Source organism: Rhinopithecus roxellana, chromosome 21 (assembly GCF_007565055.1).
Source record: "Rhinopithecus roxellana isolate Shanxi Qingling chromosome 21, ASM756505v1, whole genome shotgun sequence".
Classification (NCBI taxonomy): Eukaryota; Metazoa; Chordata; class Mammalia; order Primates; family Cercopithecidae; genus Rhinopithecus; species Rhinopithecus roxellana.
Genome location: NC_044569.1, coordinates 72,870,221 through 72,891,547, shown reverse-complemented (window position 1 = coordinate 72,891,547; position 21,327 = coordinate 72,870,221). Strand labels below are relative to the sequence as shown.

The 21,327-nt window shown below is 38.2% G+C and overlaps 1 protein-coding gene and 1 pseudogene across 2 annotated transcripts in view; one reads left to right on the top strand and one right to left on the bottom strand.

Moving 5' to 3' along the window:
• The window catches only part of TAF4B (TATA-box binding protein associated factor 4b), a 157,040-nt gene that overhangs the window by 68,957 nt on the left and 66,756 nt on the right, over window positions 1-21,327 (bottom strand). For both annotated transcript variants that reach the window (XM_030926197.1, XM_010380747.2), the window contains exons 10-11: window positions 6,972-7,141; window positions 1,152-1,282 (exon numbers count right to left, since the gene is read on the bottom strand). In XM_030926197.1, coding sequence (XP_030782057.1) covers window positions 1,152-1,282; window positions 6,972-7,141 — 301 coding nt within the window. The remainder of the gene's footprint in view (window positions 1-1,151; window positions 1,283-6,971; window positions 7,142-21,327) is intronic.
• On the top strand, window positions 19,390-19,463 carry LOC115895597 (annotated as a pseudogene).

Genomic DNA, 21,327 nt, shown 5'->3' with positions numbered 1-21,327 from the left:
CAAGTGAGGACCTCAGCAATCATATGTAGTTTTTCTAACATTCTAAATGAAACAGAAAGGAAAAAATAATAATAATATGATTCCTCCAGGGAACTTACTGGTGGTATAGTAGCTGACAATTTCCTAGTTTCCTTTAACCTTTGACCAGGATATCATGGCAATGACCATTCTTTCAAATTCAAAATCTCTTAAGGTTACCTACATACCATCTTGTTCAAAATCTAGCTACAAACATTTCTTGAAAAAAGGGAAACAGTTATCTTATTTATTTATTTATTTTCATTTCAGGTTACCTTCTCTTTTCATCCCTAATCACCCAATATATTCGCCCTCCTCCAAAACTACATGAAGTGCTTTTACCTTGATAACAGCAAGTAATTTGGTTCCTGCCACTAGGGATACAAGCTATTCCTGCATTTAGTTTTTTTAATAAAAGTAGCCAATAACACTAAGTAGCATCAATATGAGCACTCAATGCAATCATTTAACTTATTAAAAGGAACAGAGGATGAACAAGTGGAAACATCTAATGTAGAACATAAGGACTATAGTTAGTAATATATTGTTTTCAGGATTTCTGCTAAATGAGTACATTATAGCTGCTCTTGCCACAGGGGAGAAAATGGGTATATTTGAGATAATGAAAATGTTGATTTGTTCAACTAAATAGTAATAATTTTACTATATATGTGTATCTTATAACATGTTGTATACCTTAAATATTAATACATACAATAAAATTTATTTTAAAATAAATAAATCTCTGCAAAACTGAAAGGCAAAAAAAAAAAAAGGAACAGGAATGCTAGGAGAGTGCAGAACACTAAAGAGAACACAAGTAGCCAGTTTTCCATTCTAACGTGTCTTTCCTTCCCCATCAAAAGCTTAAGAAAGAGAAGCCTCGGGCAGAACAGATACATATTTCAATCTACAGTGACATAGAAGCTTTTAATATCATTCTGAACTCCATTTTAATTGTATTTGTCATGTAAGCATATCTAAATAAGACAAGAATGAGACTTTGATTTTTCTACTAATACGAAATACAAGTCTCAACCATTTCTTTAAAAATGTGTTTAGAATATCAATCCACACCCAAAAGACTACCTATAACACTCGAGAGTTTATACTTCTTTAACGATTTCCTTTACCTTGTAAGTAGTCATTCGATGCTGAGCAATTGCAGTCAGTTTTTCTAGAAGGCCTCGTAGTCGTTCCTGTGTTGCATGGGAGATCAAGTTCACAGCATCAGAGTTAAGTTCTGTAATGTCATGCTTTTTACCTACGGAAGCAGAGAAAATCCATTACGTATTTTAGTAGTGGCTGATAATTGAAATAATTAGCACAGCAGGTATTCTGTTCCCCCTGGAAGTCATACCCATTATGAATAAAGGTTTGGAGATTATGATTTTCCTAGTAAAGTCACAACTTCAAAGATCTTAGACATTACATTAATAAAACCTAGCCTGAAGCCTCAGAAAATATAGACATTGTTTCACTTAGCCTCTAGAATCATTCTCCTTGCAAGGTCATTTATAGGACAAAGTTAATAAGAACACAAATCAAGTCTACTGTTCAGGGAGGAAAATGGTAACTGCAGAAATTAGTACCATATTCTGTTAATTTTAGTAATTAAAAAAATAGAAAATTACATTTCGCCCTGTTTGACACTGTTAACAATTTATGACATTTATTTAAATGAATTCAGATTTTGAGTCTCTGTTAATGTCTTGTCTACAAGACATATCTATATTCCTTTTGTCTATTACCAATCATGTTTACTTTGCACTAACTGATGTTCTGATATATTCACTTAGTAGTCAATTTACAAGTTCAAATGGGTTCAAAACCTCATCGTTTCACCTACCTATCTGAATAACTTCTCTCTCACTAGATTTCCTTTCCATGAATAAACCAAACTTCTTCCTTCTGCTAACTAGCAAGAAAGTTTCAGGAAAACAATTTGGACCACATACTCAGAGTCAGAAGTTCATTTATAAATCAACCTTATCAGTATTTAAATAGTACTTCTCAGCCCAGTGAAACCACTTGTATCAACAAAGGCCTAAATCTAAAGATACAGGCAATTAGGTAATCTGTTTTAAATGGGCTTTTAAAAAAGCACTGCTGTGATTGTTTTCAACATATACACATGAATTTTTAAAATATTATAGTTTGATTTTTTATTTTAATTTATCTGAAATATACTCTTATATTCTCATCAAAGGGTGAACTACAGAAAAAAATGCTTGAATTAAAAGTCAACAACTCAAATACATTCTGTGATATTATATAATGAAAGCAAATAGGAAGATACAAAATTAATCAACTTCTCCTAAACCAGCCCTTCAAAATGTAAGTCATTACTTGTAACAAAGCTGAATTCCTCTCTAATCTCAGATTCAGGCAGGGAAAAATATTCTACAAAGTCAACTCTACTTTAATAAAACCCTCAGCATGGCCGGGCATGGTGGCACACGCCTATAACCCCAGCACTTTGGGAGGGCAAGGCAGGTGGATCACCTGAGGTCAGGAGTTCGAGACTAGCCTGATTAACATGGTGAAACCCCATCTCTACTAAATACAAAAAAAATAGCTGGACATGGTGGTGCATGCCTGTAATCCGAGCTACACGGGAGGCTGAGACAGGAGAATCGCTTGTACCTGGGAGGCAGAAGTTGAAGTGAGCCAAGATCACACCATTGCACTCCAGCCTGGGCAACATGAGCAAAACTGCGTCTCGAAAAAAATAAAAATTAAAATAAAACCCTCAGCATAAACAAATAGTGGGGCCTTCTATAAAAGAAAAAGCACAATTTTATTTTTTATATTATTATTATTATTTTTTATTTTTTTATGTTTTGAGATGGAGTCTTCCTCTGTCATCCAGGCTGGAGTGCATTGGTGCAATCTCCGCTCACTGCAACCTCTGCCTCCCAGGTTCAAGCAACTCTCCTTCCTCAGTCTCCCATGTAGCTGGGATTACTTACAGGTATGCGCCACCACACCTGGCTGATTTTTTTTTTTTTTTTTTTGTATTTTTAGTAGAGTTGGGGTTTCACCATGTTGGCCAGGCTAGTCTCAAACTCCTGATCTCAAGTGATCTGCCCATCTCAGCTTCCCAAAGTGCTGGGATTACAGGTGTAAGCCACCGCACCCGGTCTATTATTATTATTTTGAGACAGGGTCTCACTCTGTCAACCAGGCTGGAATGCAGTGGAACAATCACAGCCCACCGCAACTTCGACCTTCCAGGCTCAAGCAATCCTCCCACCTCAGCCTGCTGAGTAGCTAGAAGCACAGGCATGTGCCAACAGGCCTAGCTAATTTCTTTAGGTTTTTGAAGAGATTGAGTCTCACTATGTTGCCCAGGCTGGTCTCTAGCTTCTGGGCTCAAGCAATCCTCCTGCCTCAGCCTCCCAAAGTGCTGGGATTATAGGTACAAGGCACCTTAGTGTTTGAAGAGGAACCTCTGAAAATAATTTCATATGTACTCATAAAACAGAGGTAATTCATCCAACATAAAAATATACATATCTTTTAAATATTAGAAATAAACAAGTGCTGAGATTAAACAATTCCAGCGTTTAGGGAACAAGCAAATGTTGTAATGTCTTCATTAAATTGGTAATAAAATACAACTTAAAAATTACAAAGTAAAATACTGTAGAAAAATTCCCATTTTAAAACAAACACCCTTTTTAACAAAATCAACAAAACTGATTAAGATCTAGTTGGTGCTTGAACACCGGTTATGTGATTTTACTGAATGTCTATGCAATTTAATTTAGGTAATTGGAAAAAAAAAAAAAAAACACTGCCATTTTATCTGTTAACATTATTCAAATAGAAAAATCCTTTTTCCAAAAACAAAATCTTTGGGCAAATTTGTAATTTCTATTTTTAAGAAATAGCCTTGGTTCTGAACCATTCTACAAGGATGGAATTTTATTACAAATGGAAAACGTCCCTAGAAATATGTAACTGCATTCACTCTATGACCTTACTTTAAAAAGAAAAAAAAAAGGCTTAGACAATTCAGAAGTAAGAATTCTTGAAGTTTTCCATATTATTTGACAAGTTTGTACTTCATCACTAAGAACTGAAAATGATTTAAGCCCAGGAGTTCAAGATCAACCTGGGCAACATAGTGAGACCCTGTCTCTACAGAAAAATACAAAAATTAGCCAGATTTAGTAGTGCGCGCCTGTAGTCCCAGCTACTTCAAAAGGTTGAGGCAGGAGGATCACTTGAGCCTGGAAAGTTGGGGCTGCAGTGAGCTATGACAGCACCACTGCACTCCAGCCTGGGCAACAGAGCAAGACCACATCCCAAAAATAATTTTTTTTTTTTTAAAAAAGAAGTAAAAATGCAAATAGTTATTCCCTTATTGTGTTAAATTAGAGGTCACCAAACTATGGCTAACAGGCTAAATCTGTTCACTCTTTGTAAGTGAAGTTTTATGGGGATACAGTTGCATGGACTAAATGTTTGCATCTCCCCAAAAATCATTCATGTTGAAGCTCTAATGCCAGTGAGATGGTATTTGGAGTTGGCACCTTTGGGAGACAATTAGGTCATAAAAGTACTGCCTTCACCCTAAGAAGAGACCAGAGAGTTAGCTAGTTATCCTTCTGCCACGTGAAAACATAGCAAGATGGCTGTCTGAATAGCAGAAAGAAGGCCTTCACCAAGAATCCAACCGTGCTAGCACCCTGATCTCAAATGGCCAACCTCCAGAACTATGAGAAATAAACATTTGCTGTTTAAGCCATCCAATTTATGGTATTTTGTTACAGCAGTCCAACATGACTAAGACGATAACTGTGTCCATTTGTTTACATATTGTCTATGGCTGCTTTTGTACTATGACAGCCTAATTGAGCAATTGTGACAGAAACCATATAACCTACATAAGTGGCAAATATTATCTGCCCTTTGAAGGAAAAAGTTGCTTATCCCTGTCCTAAGTGATCAAAAATGCTTTTAATGCCAAAAAATTTTCTATTTTATAATCAAGGTTTAAACCAAACTGGAAATAAAATTTGGAAGGAGGCTGGGCACAGTGGCTCATGACTGTAATTCCAGCATTTTGGGAGGCCAGCATTTTGGATGACCTGACATCAGGAGTTCAAGACCAGCCTGGCAAAATGGTGAAACCCCATCTCTACTAAAAATACAAAAAATTAGCCAGGCATGGTAGTGGGCGCCTGTAATCCCAGCTACTCGGGAGGCTGAGGCAGGAGAATTGCTTGAACCCGGGAGGCAGAGGTTACAGTGAGCCAAGATTGCGCCACTGCACTGCAGCCTGGGCAACAAGAACGAAACTCAGTCTTAAAAAAAAAAAAAAAAAAAAGTTGGAAGGGAGGGTAACTGATAAAACTAAGTATCTATTTATATTTCACCAAAGCACTAGATAATTATATGGCAATAAGGAGTTAAGCTACCAATAGATTTCCCAAGCCATCACAGGAAGGTTTAGAGATGAGACTTGTTGCCAAATTAAGGAACTGGTTTCTATGTAATACAAAATACATATGCAAAGAAGAAAATGGAAGAAGTGAAGGAATGAAGGAAGACAGGGAGGGAGGGAAACAAGCAAAGAGAAAACAAACACATTTTACAATCAGCTCTTCTGGGCTTGAAAGCTCTAGTTTTTCATAATAATGTATTCACGATTTAAATTAGAAATGTAGGCCAGGCATGGTGGCTCAACCCTGTAATCCCAGCACTTTGGGAGACGGGTGGATCACCTGAAGTGAGGAGCTCAAGACCAGGCTGGCTAACATGGCAAAACCCTGTCTCTACTAAAAATTCCAAAATTAGCTGGGCATGGTGGTGGGCACCTGTAATCCCAGCTACTCAAGAGGCTGAGGCAGGAGAATCACTTGAACCTGGGAAGCAGAGGTTGCAGTAAGCCAAGATGGTGCCACTGCACTCCAGCCTGGGTGACAAGAATGAGACTCCATCTTGAGAAAAAAAAAAAGAAGAAAACCCTGGTCACTTATATAGCATACAGTAGCTAAAATATTTATTTACTGACTACCTGTGAAGTAGACCTAAAAATTGTAGTAATAATGAACTTTGTAGTTCTTAAATATACCATAGGTCTATAAAAATCAGAAACCTTCACATTTTTGTATCAAGCCTTCATTATAAAATATAAAGGTCTTACTTAAGTATATTTGAAGTTCATTAGTACTGGCCCCCAAAATTTGACATAGGTGAAGACGCCTCCTGGGTTCAAGTGATTCTCGTGCCTCAGCCTCCTGAGTAGCTGAGACTACAGGAGCACCCCACCACACCTGGCTAATTTTCTGTATTTTTAGTAGAGACAAGGTTTCACCATGTTGGCCAGGCTACTCTCGAACTCCTGACCTCAGGTGATCCGCCCACCTTGGCCTCCGAAAGTGCTAGGATTACAGGCATGAGACACTGTGTTTGGTCGTGTTTTCTTACATTTTCTTTCACACTGCAGCCATCTAACAACTACTCCTGACCCTAGAGAGGACCCTAAGACTCTAATCTAGTTCTTTTAAAGTAAGAATGGGTTTAAATTTCACGGTTAAGAAAAGGGAAAGGGAGTTACTTTCTTTGGATGTCTCTGTATTTCATAAACACAAACATGTAACATAAGTGTGCATTAGTACACATATATGCCAAAAGTCCAACTATGGAAGGAATAGGATGGGAAAAAAATAGTATACTATATTATATATTCATGCAAAAATACATTCAACTATTCCTCCATTAAGAAATATGAGTAAAATGTTAACCAAACCCAAAACCATGTTATATTAATAATTTTTTAAATAAACTACTTCTTTCTGTAAAGCCCATGAAATCTTGATTTCTAGAATCTTATTTAAGTCTCAGAGTTCCAGGACAACCAACCCAGATTGTCTCTTTTGATAATATTTTCCCTCAAACAGACATGTCTATCAGGTCAGTAATCATAACTCTATACTTACCGATGTCTAAAATTCTCTTCTGTAGAGCTCCAATAAAAAGAAATGGTTCATCTTTACATGACTGAATGAGTGTGCCAACCAATTCAGAGTTTGTTGCTAAGATGCAGGCATTTTCTTCATTAAGGTTGACCCCTGCCATAGAAGTCACATCATTGATGTCATCTTCATCTCTAATAGAAAAAAAAAGTTAGAGGTTTTAGGTTTTGTGTGTGTGTTTGAGGTGGGGGAGGAGGGAGAGAGAGGTTTCAGAGACAAAAAAAATTAGAGGTCTCTCCTTGTAACTAACGGCATTACTTTACTTAATTCATCCAATCAAGAGAAGTGAAGAATGGCTATCTTTCCCTGTAAGCATTTGAAAGTAATTATAGTGTCTCTAACCACCAATGTATATTTAATAACAGATGGATGAATCAGAAGTAACTTTGTCTTCTAGGTCCCAACTTTCCCTCTCTCATTCTGGCAAATGAGAAACACCAAGAGGCATTTGGAGTTACACCAAGTCGTCCATAAATCCTCTGCAATGAAAGACAAAGAAATGAAAACAGGCCGGGCGCGGTGGCTCAAGCCTGTAATCCCAGCACTTTGGGAGGCCGAGACGGGCGGATCACGAGGTCAGGAGATCGAGACCATCCTGGCTAATACGGTGAAACCCCGTCTCTACTAAAAAATACAAAAAACTAGCCGGGCGACGAGGCGGGCGCCTGTAGTCCCAGCTACTCGGGAGGCTGAGACAGGAGAATGGCGTGAACCCGGGAGGCGGAGCTTGCAGTGAGCTGAGAGCCGGCCACTGCACTCCAGCCTGGGCGGCAGAGCAAGACTCCGTCTCCAAAAAAAAAAAAAAATGAAAACAGACATCTTTCTTTTCATCCAAGATGGTTAAAAGTCCATCAGCTGTCTCCAGTGTACTCTACCATTCATTCCACTTATGAAACGATGGAAACAACCCAAATGTCCATCATTATGGAACTTTGTTAAAAATATCAAAATCACAGTGAATGTGTACTGATGAGACAATCTCCGAGATTACTATTAAGTGGTTTAAAAAAAAACGAAATATTATGTATGTATTATATATTACCATCTGTGTTGAATACTATATCTAGGGGGCTCCATCTTCTCCTGTACCACCAATAAAGTATACTGGACCCAAGGGAAAAAAAATACTATACTTAGAACAATACATAAGAAACTAAAAAAAAGTGGTAACTGGTTGGCTCTAGGCTGGGAACCTGGGTAATAGGGGGATAAAGAAGTGAGGGGAACCCTTACTTTTCCCATTGCATACCTTTATGTACCTTATAAATTTTGTGTAAAATGTTCACATTACCTAGTCAAATAAATGAGTTTTTAAAATATAAACAAAACGGCTGGGCGTTGTGGCTCACGCCTGTAATCCCACCACTTTGGGAGGCCGAGGAGGGCGGATCACAAGGTCAGGAGATTGAGACCATTCTGGCTCATGTGGTGAAACCCCGTCTCTACTAAAAATACAAAAAATTAGTTGGGCGTGGTGGCGGGCGCCTATAGTCCCAGCTACTCGGGAGGCTGAGGCAGGAGAATGGCATGAACTCGGGAGGCAGAGCTTGCAGTGAGCTGAGATCACACCACTGCACTCCAGCCTGGGCGACAGAGCAAGACTCTGTCTCAAAAAAAAGAAAGATGTGTGTGTGTATATATATATACACACAAAAAAATTTATTTTAAGATCTAGTTATTTCCTTAGATTACTAAATCTGTAATAAAATAAGTTTGCCTTCAATATTCTTTTTTCACCTCTCTCAAGCACAGCCTCTCTACCAGTGAGTCAGTAAATTCACACAATATGCTGCTTATTCCTTCTTCTATGCTTAAAGTTGTTTTTCTCATGAGAATTTCCCTCTCTTCTTATTAACTCAAATGTAGCGTAGCATACTGCGGTACTTCTCAAACAACAGTGTTTTTAGGAAACACCTAGAAAGTATATTTAAAATGCAGGTCTCAATGTCAAACACACATCCACACAGTACACAAGATTCTCATTTGGTAGGCCCATGATGGATACCAGGGATTTGGAGTTTTCTATCAGGCACACTTAGATGATCATGATACAAATGGTCTAAGGACCAAACTAAGAAAAATACTGCGTTATAAAAATTAAGAATACTGATTCTAAAGAGGTCAAGGTTTCAGGCCCTGTTCTGACCATTAATAATAGGATGGCTGGGTGCAGTGGTTCACACCTGTAATCCCAGCACTTTGGGAGCCCGAGGTGGGCGGGTCTCCTGAGGTCAGGGGTTCAGCACCAACCTGGCCAATATGGTGAAACCCCGTTTCTACTAAATATACAAAAATGAGCTGGGCGTGGTTGCATGCCTCTAGTCCCAGCTACTTGGGAGGCTGAGGCAGGAGAATTGCTTGAACCCGGGAGGCAGAGGTTGCAGTGAACTGAGATCATGCCACTGCACTCCAGCCTGGGCTACAGAGTGAGACTTGATTTCAAAAAATAAATAAATAAATAAATAAAAATTACTAATAGGATGACCATGGACAAGTTTCTTCCCACCTCTATTCATCGAGCCCCTATCTGTAAAATGGGAGTGAAAATGACCCTCTCATGTAATTTTGTATGAAAACTGTATTAGAAACTAAAACTGCATCAGAAACTAAAAACTGGTATTATTTATTAATTAAAAAATAACAAATATGCCGGGCGCGGTGGCTCACACCTGCAATCCCAGCACTTTGGGAGGCCGAGGCGGGCGGATCACGAGGTCAGGAGATCAAGACCATCCTGGCTAACACGGTGAAACCCCGTCTCTACTAAAAATACCAAAAATTAGCCGGGCATGGTGGTGCGTGCCTGTAGTCCCAGCTACTCGGAGGCTAAGGCGGGAGAATGGCGTGAAACCAGGAGGCGGAGCTTGCAGTGAGCCGAGATGGTGCCACTGCACTCCAGCCTGGGCAACAAAGCAAGACTCTGTCTCAAAAAAAAAAAAATAACAAATATGTATTACCATAAATAACATACTTTAATGCAAATTAACATACCAAAATTTAAAAATAGAACAATAGTGGTACTACCTTCTATTTTTACAAATCTTTTTAAAATCCACTGGTCCTCCTGCATTTTGAATGGGATCTGTTACTCAGGCATGGCTGTGCAACATCATTCATTGGTAATATGGAAAATACTGGTTCACTGAGTTATACAGTTCTTCCAAATTTAGATTCTAATACATAATCCAAAATTACATGTATCTCGACCAATCAGATCAGAAAATATAACTACTGGAAAGCTGTCAAACTCATGGTAATAGATGTAAGTTTTGTTCAACAACCTCATTTCTTTTTTTCTCTCTTTTTTATTAAGACACCCAGGATGGAGTCCAGTGGTGCAATCTCAGCTTTCTGCAGCCTTCACTCCCAGAGCTCAGGTGATTCTCCTGCCTCAGCCTCCCAAGTAGCTGGCATTACAGGCATGCGCCACTATGCCCAGCTAATTTTGGGGTTTTTTGTTTGTTTGTTTTGTTTGTTTTTGGCTGGAGTGCAATGGCTCCATCTCGGCTCACTGCAACCTCTGCCACCCGAGTTCTCCCTGCCTCAGCCTCCCAAGTAGCTGGGACCACAGGTGCACCACCACACCTAGCTCATTTTTGTAATTTTAGTAGACCTGGAGTTTCGCCATGTTGGTCAGGCTGGTCTCGAACTCCTAACCTCAGGTGATCTTCCCACCTCAGCCTCCCAAAGTGCTGGGATTACAGGCGTGAGCACACACAAGGACAAACAGACTCGTAACACATGAAACAATGAATTATATATGATGAAAGTTAAAATAAGTTAATATACACTAGAGAATCTAATTCCTGTAGTAGGGAAAAAATGGACATTAAAATTGGTAGAGTAATATCATCTATGCAAATAGCACATAATCTGGTCCTATATTATTTTCCAAGAGTGTCTTTCTAAAGTAATAAAAATCACACTAAAGCCCCTAGTTGTTAGAACACCTTCACTACCAGATATAATATATACATATTATCCATAAGTATTTTATTATGTATCTCTAAAATATAAGGACTTAAAATAAATTATCACATAAAAATATTGATATTAATTCCTTATTATCATCACATCTTCAGTTGAAATACAGTTATGCAAACATGCAGAGGGACTATCCTGTTTGCCACTTCTGATTCTGAAGTATGATGGAAACGACATGAATCTCTGGCACCCTCTGGTGTTTAAGCACAATACAGCTTCCCATATTCGCCCCAGCTATACTGACAGAATAGAAAACAGAATCTTCTTAGCAGAAAAAGTCACAAATGAATCCCCCCAAAAAGTATAAGTTAACAAAACAGTTTTGAAAAACTATGAAAATATCATTCTATATTATTAAATATCACACAGTTTGGTCAAGATAAGAGCTAATACTATTCACTACTATTTCTTCTTATTTAACAAAAGAGCCAACATCTAGGGTCTATTATCACTTTCATTTAAAAAGTAACTGAAGTAGGGACGGGCACAGTGGCTCACGCCTGTAATCCCAGCACTTTGGGAGGCTGAGGCAGGTGGATCACGAGGTCAGGAGATCGAGACCATCCTGGTTAACACTGTGAAACTCCGTCTCTACTAAAAAATACATAAAAAACTAGCCGGGCGTGGTGACGGGTGCCTGTAGTCCCAGATATTTAGGAGGCTGAGGCAGGAGAATGGCCTGAACCCAGGACGCGGAGCTTGCAGTGAGCCGAGATCATGCCACTGCACTCCAGCCTGGGAGAAAGAGTGAGACTCCGTCTCAAAAACAATAAATAAATAACTGAAGTGATAGTAAGTATCCATGGAAGCAAAATTAAATTTAAAAAAACACTATAAAAAGATATATATAAAGCCATGTGTGATTGTGAATTACTAGAAAGTACTGTACAAAAATGAAAAGTGCATCTTTGTACAAAAATATCTAAGAAATAGCTGAGATTATAAATACTCCTTTTTCAAAATTCACCATTTCAACAAATATTTGAGTGATTATTATGAAACAGGCATTGTTCCAAACACTTGGTATACATACTGTGGTAAACAATCATTATTGTAAGCTTTCATAGACAATTAAGAAGTGGGAAATACACGGAGGCAAAGGGTAAACAAATGAATGAACAAAATAATTTTAGATAAGTACCTCAAGACAGCAGGTATGACTGGAAGCTACTTTATAGTGGTTGGTCAAGCAAAATTTACCTCTCTAAGGAGGCAGATTTGAAATATGAAAGACCATGTCATATGAAGACCGAGGGACAGCTTTCAGTGCATACCACATAGAAAACTGTACAGTGGGTTTTATCAAAATCTCATGTACCCCATTAATATACACCTATGTACCCCCACAAATTAAACATTAAAAACATTAAAGAAAATAAGAAATAAATAAAACTGTACAGTGGGACGATGACTAGTGTGTCTGAAGAACAGAAAGGAGGTAAACAAGGAGCACGGATCCCCAACACCACAGACTGTGATCCTTGCAATTCAGTTTTTCTGAATATGAAAGATAACTTGCTTATGCAATGGCTTTTCAGTTTTTCTGTTACCTACAACCTTACCAAATTCTAACAAATACTAAATTAAAAAAAAATTTCAGATGGTAATCTTCTGTATCATAAAAAGAAAAATGTTTAAGCCAATTCTCGACCCCACCACCCAAATTAACCTAATCACACAATTCAATACAAACTTCATGGAACTGCCATGCTGACTCTAAAATTCATGCTGATTCTAAAATTCATGCACAAGAGAAAAATAAGGAGCAAAATTAAAATACCTTCGATAAAAAGGAATATACAAAAAGGACTTATTTTAACTATGGGCTAGAAAAATAAATAAAGATGTTATAACAATCGAAAACACCAAAATAGTAACATCAAAATAAAACAAATATTTGGGAGGCCAAGGCAGGTGGATCACCTGAGGTCGGGAGTTTGAGACCGGCCTGGCCAATATGGCAAAACCCCGTCTCTACTAAAAATAAAAAAATAAGCCGGGCGTGGTGGCGCACACCTGTAGTTCCAGCTACTCGAGAAGCTGAGGCACGAGAATTGCTTGAATCCGGCAGGTGTAGGTTGTGGTGAGCCAAGATCGTGCCACAGCCTGGGCAACAGAGTGAAACTGTATCTCAAAAAATAAAATGGAATTGAAACTGTATCTCAAAAAATTTCTCAAAAAATAAAATAAAATAACACAAAAACGTATCACTAAAATGAAATTTTCCCTTTTATAAATGAGAATTTACTATAAGATAAAGGTGGCATTACAAACAAGAAAGGTAAAGATGATGAACTCTTTACTACTGCTGAGACAATTCATTTGAGGAAAATTTAATCTCTGTCTCACACATTTACAAAAACAAAATCAAGAATTATTGAAGATGTAAAGGTACATATCTATATTTGAGGTAAGTGCATACAGATATCTTAGAAGAAGATACAGAAGCACATCATTCTGGGCTCATAATACGAAAGGATACATTAGAATTCAAAAGCCACAAAGAGACTGCTAAACTTTATACTGTAATTTAAAATTTCCATATATGAAACACTAAACACAAATTTCCAAGTTAAACAAAAAACTAGGAGAAAAATACTTACAATATATACATCAAAGAACTACTACATAGAATTAATATGTACAGCATATGTACATAAGTCTGGAAAGCAATAAGTAGTCAACAGATAAATAAGCGAAAGTAACAAGTCAGAAATTTCCCAAAGAAAATACTAACAGTGACATTTTTGCTTCAGGCAGTAAGTGGACTAGATTTACTGAGGAGCAATTACACAGCATAAGACATTTTCATTCCATTGTTTGGTTCACAGGACCTGTCAAAAAAAGGTGTCAGTATAAATAAGCAATGAGGCTGGGCACGGTGTCTCACGCCTGTAATCCCAGCACTTTGGGAGGCTGAGGCGGGTGGATCATGAGGTCAGGAAATCGAGACCATCCTGAATAACACGATGAAACCCCATCTCTACTAAAAATACAAACATAAATAAATGAATGAATAAATAAATAAATAAATAAATAAATAAATAAATAAATAAATATAACTGGGCATGGTGGCAGGCACCAGTAGTCCCAGCTACTCGGGAGGCTGAGGCAGGAGAATGGTGCGAACCCGGGAGGCAGAGCTTGCGGTGACCTGAGATTGTGCCACTGCACTGCAGCCTGGGCGACAGAGCAAGACTCCGTCTCAGAAAAAAAAAGAAAGAAAGAAAGCAATGAGCATAGCCTAAAGGAAGAATTGCCTCAAGGGCAAATGACTGTGGCTAGCACTAGTTCTTCATTACAGCGGGAAAACTGTATCTGAGGCTCCTGGGTAAGTCAAGTTCCCTGGAACAAGACCAAAGTGGTTCCAAGTCAATAGTAATCCTTGGGTCTACTAGAAACAGTCACAAATCCTCTCTGGAAGAAAGCAAACTCAGTTTAGACCCTCAGGTTTAATCTGATTTACCTGTACAACAAAGTTCTAGATTTATTGACTACGTTTTTTACTTCTAAAAGTCTTATTTGGTTCTTTTTCAAGTATTTGCGGTTATTTTTTAAAATAAATTGCTTCTTGCGCCTTTTTGAGATTCCGTATTTTATTTTTAAATACTTTATACTAGGCCGGGCGCGGTGGCTCACGCCTGTAATCCCAGCACTTTTGGAGGCCGCGACGGGCGGATCATGAGGTCAGGAGATCGAGACCATCCTGGCTAACACGGTGAAAACCCGTCTCCACTATACAAAAAACTAGCCGGGCGTAGTGGCGGGCGCCTGTAGTCCTGTCTACTCGGGAGGCTGAGGCAGGAGAATGGCGAGAACCCGGGAGGCGGAGCTTGCAGTGAGCCGAGATCGTGCCGCCGCACTCCAGCCTGGGCGACTGAACAAGACTCCGCCTCAAAAAAACAAAACGAAACAAAACAAAACTTTATACTAGTTTTTAACACTTACTATTTCATCATCCTATGTTTGAAGTCACTGGAATTCCAAATGTATTAATGTTTCCCTGTAGCTTGACTCAAGGATACTTCCTTGCATGTTTATCTTTAAATGTGAACATATATTTTATATGAACACCCAAAAACAATGGAATAACATCTTCAAAGCAAAAAGACAAAACAGTCAACCTATAATTCTAATCTCAATCTTGACACTGTCTATATAAATAATCTAAAATCATCTAGAAATTATTAGAAATAGTAACAAAGCTATTGGTATATGATTTTTTTAAGTCCTGAATTTCTCTATGCTAATAAAAGAAAAGGCAGTTACCAAAAATATAATACCAACAAAAAAGATAAGGTATCTAGGAATAAACCTAACAGATAAATGCAACAAATCGTGCAGAATCTCTATAAATAAAACTATACTACTTTATTGAAAGATATTTAAAAGGGTATATATAATGAAGATATAAATCATGTTCATAGAAGGATCCAAATTATAATAAATCAGCTGGAAGACAGTGGGCCTATGGACTCAAGCCATGCCAATTCAAATTCTAACAGATTACTGGTGGAATTTAAAAAGTTGATTGTTAAATGTATAGGGAATAGCAAAAGCTCAAGTAGAGCCAAGGAAATCAAGAGAGGGGGAAGGGAGTATGAAAGTGGAGGAAGAAAAGGAAATAAAAGAGAAGGAGAAGTAGGTAGAAAATATGCATTACCAAATATAAAACTTCTTTTGAAATTATAGTAAGCTAACTGTATGCTATAGGAAATTTTAGAATTAGCCAATAAAATGAAATAGAGATAAAAAATAACTATTGATTAGAGGCCTTTACAAAAAAGAAAGATAAAAAAAAAAGAGAAGACCCATATGTATATGACATAGGAGACATTACAGATCACTAAGGAAGGACAAATTGTTCAATAATGCTGCTGGAACGAGTGGTTTCCTACATGGGGAAAAGTGAATTAGGATCCCTAAACCTCCAAACCATAGGAAAAAACAAAAACCAAAGTTTAACTCTTGAAGACAAAAAGATATTCAAATAGGCTGAGCATGATGGCTCACACCTGTAATCCCAGCACTCTGGGAGGATGAGGCAGGAGGATCACTTGAGGCCACCAGTTCGAGACCAGCCTGGACAACAAAGCAAGATCCCCATCTCTACAAAAAAATTTAAAAACTAGCCGATTGTTGTGGCGTGTACCTGTTGTCTTAGCTACTCTGGAGGCTTGTTTGAGCCCAGGAATTTGAGGTTGCAGTGAGGCATGATAGTGCCGCTCAATGTACTCCAGCCTAGGTGACAGAGATCATTTCTCCAAAAAAAAAAAAAAAAATTAATATGAAACTTCAAACCTTTTAGAAGACAATATAGGAGACTATCTTTGTGATCTCCAGAAGGATCTCTTAAATAAGGCATAAGTATTAATCATAAAAGAAACTGCCAAATTCAACAACTTTAAAATTAAGAATTTCTGCTCATCAAAATATACTGTAAAAGAAAGTAGATTGCAAAACACTAACTCTAGTAGATATTTGTAATATAAAAAAGTATAAAGAATTACAAAAGGACTTCTGCTTCTGTTACAGACCATTACTCCTATCAGACAATTGTTTTGAGGACAAGAAACTAATAAAGCCAGAACAATTTTAAGTTTATTTGAAGGCATCAGAGAGCTGCCAAGGGAGCCAGGTCTCGAGGGACGACAGCCCTGAGAGAAGACAACCTCACTGAAGTAACCCCAATTTTCTCCATGTTGTTTTTCCTCTGGACACATGCTGATTCTTGATGTGGAACAAGACACTAAGAAGCCACAGAGACAGCAGCTGCTAAGAGGCAGAAAAGCCAACAGAGCATTAGGCAATCTCATGAGGAGAGAGAGACAGGAAGTTGAGGTCCAAGGCTTCCAGAACTTGAGGGATGAATGGACCATGATCCTACAAATAAGTGAGGCATTTGCCAATTTTTTTCATACAGATCTGCAACTTAATTAGATATTACCAAGTGCAGCAAAGAAACAGAATTAAAAAGGCAGATAACAGAAACAGAGTCACAGGTAGCCCAAACATTGGAAATATTAAGCATTTGACTTTAAAATAACCACAAGTGGCAGGGTGTGGCGGCTCATGTCTATAATCCCAGCGCTTTGGAAGGCTGAGTCAGGAGGATCACTCAAGACCTGGAGTTCAAGACCGGCCTGGGAGACATAGCAAGACCCCCACCTCTACGAAAACTAAAAAAAAAAAAAAGTTAGCTAGGCATGGTGGCATGTGCCTGTAGTCCCAGCTACTTAGGAGGCTGAGGCAGGAGCATCACTGGAGCCTAGGAGTTCAAGGCTGCAGTGAGCTATGATTGTGCCACTGTACTTCAGCCTGGGCAACAGAGCAAGACTGTCTCAAAAAAAAAAAAAAAAAAGCGAAAAACAGAAAAACCACAACAACCAAAGAAAACCACACATGCACACAATAAAATAACTTCAGTTAATTGTTCAAGAACATAGAGGCAAAAATAGATAATTATACCACAGGACAATAATCCATTAAAAAAGAAATAATGGTCGTGGATTCTAGTAATACCACAATAGCTTGATCAATAACAATTACAAAATAACAGTTTTTAAAAGACAATCATTTGGAGACTTAATGAAAGCAGGCAGAAAACAGAGGTCAGTCAACCCTTGGATGATGGGTACAATAATGGGTAAAATTTGTGAGTTTATTATGTCTTTTGGTCTAAAAGCACTCCCTAGTCTATGCGCCACATGACTAGTGGCTTGAGATGCCCCGATAACAGAGCTTCAAATACATAATATAAAAATCGACAGAACTAAAGGAAAAACAAGCAAAGAAAAAAAAAATCAGAATTGGAGATTTTAATACCCACTCTAAGTAAGTGATGGAAACAGTCTGAAAACTAAAACCAAAAAATAAAAGTCCAGGATATAGAAGATGTGAACACTGTCACCCACCTTCACCAAACTGATGTAGACAACAAAAAACTACTTCCCCAAACTGAATAATATATATTTTCTCCCAAGTGCTCATGAGATATTAATCAAAATTAGACACACTGAGGAGTCTCAATAAATTTAATAAAATTGAAATTATATGTTCTCTGATCACAAAACTACATTAGAAAACAAACAAAATATTCCAGAAAAGCACCAAATATTTGTACCAGTAAATTAAAAAAAGAAAACTATCTTGACATGAATAGAAAGCCAAAAAAAAAAAAAAAAATCCTATTATCAGTTGGGTGCTAAATCAGTATTTAGGGAGAAATTGATAAGATTTTTTGTTGTTGTTTTTTTTTATCTTGTAGCCTCAGCACAAATGAGGAAATGTATAATTTTAAATGCTTACATTAATAATAATAAATGCTTACATTAGAAAACAAGACAGGCATGGTGACTCATGCCTATAATCCCAGCACTTGGGGAGGCCAAGGCGGGAGGACTGCTTGGGCCCAAGAGTTCAAGAACAGCAAGGGCAACATAGTGAAACCTCATCGTCACAAAAAAATAAAAATTAAAAAAAATTAGCCGGGCACGGTGATGCGCACCTGTAGTCCCAGCTGCTCATGTGGCTGAGCCGGGAAGATGGCTTGAGCCCAGGAGTTTGAGGTGACGGTAGCCATGATTGTGCTACTGCACTCTAACCTGGGCAACAGAGTGAGACTCTGTCTCAACAACAAAAAAATTAACAAAACTGATAAAAGCCTACTAATGAAAAGAGGGAGACTACATATTTTATAGACATTAAAAGGATAAAGAAATAAAATTAACAATTTCATGCCTGAAAAAGTCAACTACAAAAATAAAATCCTTGAAAAATGCATACACTATACTACCATTAAAGCATCTATACACATTCCAAAGAAAAGTATTAGGAACAATTTCTTGCTGATAAATCTGAAAATCAAGATGAAATGTACAAAAACTTTAAAAAAATACAACTTCATGAAACGGGCATTAAGATGAAATAGAAAATCTAAATACCTCTCTATCTATCAATGAAAAGACTTTGTCAAAAAACATTCTCCCAAAGAAAACAACAGACCTATCTAGTTTCAATGGTAAATTCATTCATACATTTAAGGAAGAAATCATGTCAATTCTACACAAAAGCTCAAAACAAAGGAGGGGGAAGGACTTTATTACTCATTTTTTTTTAAGCCAATATAATCACAGATACCAAATCCTGGCAAGCACACTGTAAGAACAAAAAACTATAGACCAAATCCCTCATAAATACCAACACAAAACCCTTACAAAACATTAATCAATGCAGCAATAAATAAAAAGGCCAATACCCCAGGAATGCAAGAACATTCAAAAATTTAAAAATCAGTGTAATTCACAATCCTAGAATAATAAGAAAAATCAATGACCACCTTAAATAGATGCAGAAAAAGCTCACGACAAAAACACTCAGTTTAAAAACAGGCAATAGGAAGACTACACTTTCAGGGATCATTTCTATAGTTCTTTACTAGAGAAGTTTCTCTGAACATGTAGAGCACCGTGTCTTAAAAAAAAAAAAAAAAATAGGCTGGGCACGGTGGCTCAGGCCTATAATCCCAGCACTTTGGGAGGCCGAGGCAGGCAGATCACCTGAGGTCAGGAGTTCGAGACCAGCCTGACCAACACGGAGAAACCCCGTTGTCTCTACTAAAAATACAAAATTAGCTGCACATGGTGGCACATGCCTGTAATCCTAGCTACTCGGGAGGCTGAGACAGGAGAATCGCTTGAACCCAGGAGGTGGAGGTTGCGGTGAGCCCAAGATCGCGCCATTGCACTCCGGGCTGGGCAACAAGAGGAAAACTCCGTCTTAAAAAAAATAAAAAATAAAAAATAAAGGCAATAGGCTGGGCATGGTGGCTCATACCTGTAATCCCAGCACTTTGGGAGGCTGAGGTGGGAGGATCTCATGAGGCCAGGAGTTCAAGATCAGCCTGGGAAACATAGTGAAATCCCTGTCTCTACAAAACATGGAAATAAAAAAAAAAAATTACTTGGGCATGGTAATGTACACCTGTAGTCCTAGCTACTTGAGAGCCTGAGGCAGGTGGGTCGCTTAAGCTCAGGAGTCTGAGGCTGCAGTGAGCTAGGATTGCACCTCTGCACCCCAGCCTAGGCAACAGAGTAAGACCTTGTTTCTTAAAATAAAACAAAAACAGGCCAGGCACAGTGGCTCACGCCTGTAATCCCAACACTTCGGGAGGCCGAGAAGGGTGGATCACGAGGTCAGGAGATCGAGACCATCCTGGCTAACATGGTGAAAACCCGTCTCTACTAAAAATACAAAAACAAAATTAGCTGAGTGTGGTGGCGGGTGCCTGTAGTTCCAGCTGCTGGGGAGGCTGAGGTGGCAGAATGGCGTGAACCCGGCAGACGGAGCTTGCAGTCAGCCAAGATCCTGCCACTGAACTCCAGCCTGGCAGCCTGGGCAACAGAGCAAGACTCATCTCCAAATAAATAAACAAACAAACAAACAGTCAAAATATTTGAACAGATATTTCACAAAAGAAGTTGCATAGATGGGCAGTGAGGACATGCAACATCATTAGTCACTAAGGAAATGTAAATTAAAGTCACAATGAGCTACAACTACATACCAAACCAGAATGGCTAAAATTGGGGGGGGGCAGAGACAAAGTAAAACTGCAGTATCAATTGTTAGCAAGGATGTGAAGCAACTAGAACAAAATCTCATACTTTGTTGGTGGGAATGGAAAAATGGTATAACCATTTAGGAAAATGGTGTGGTGGCTTCTCATAGAGTTAAACATATGCTTATATACCTACCATATGACTTAGCAATTCTGTTCCTATGTATTTATAGAAAAGAAAATCTATATCCATACAAAGACATAGACACAAGTGTTCCCAGCAAGCTTTATTTATCATTACCAAAAACTGTAAAAAACCCAAATATCCATCTATAGATAAAGTGAAAATTCAGTGCAAACAAGAGCAATATACCTCTATAATATTACCCAGCAATAAAAAATGCAACTATTGATACATACAACATGTTGTATATCTAACACATTATGCTAGCAAAAGAAGCCAGACACAAGAATATGAACTGTATGATGTGTGAAAATTGATGATATGAATTGGGTCACCCATGTCATAACCAACTAAAACAGAGTAGAGAAGCCGGTCGGCGGGGGGGGGGAGCAAGCAGGGCACAAAACATTGCTCTAGAAATGTAATTCTCTGTGAGTCCAGCTGCTGAAACTGCCTGTTGTAACCTGAGACCAATTTAATCTGCAACTGCTGAGACAACTTGTTGCAACCCTAGAACTATTTTTCCTGCCACCTTCACATGTCAATCAGAGCTGACCAGCTTCCCAGAACCTTAACAGTGACAATGAATTTTC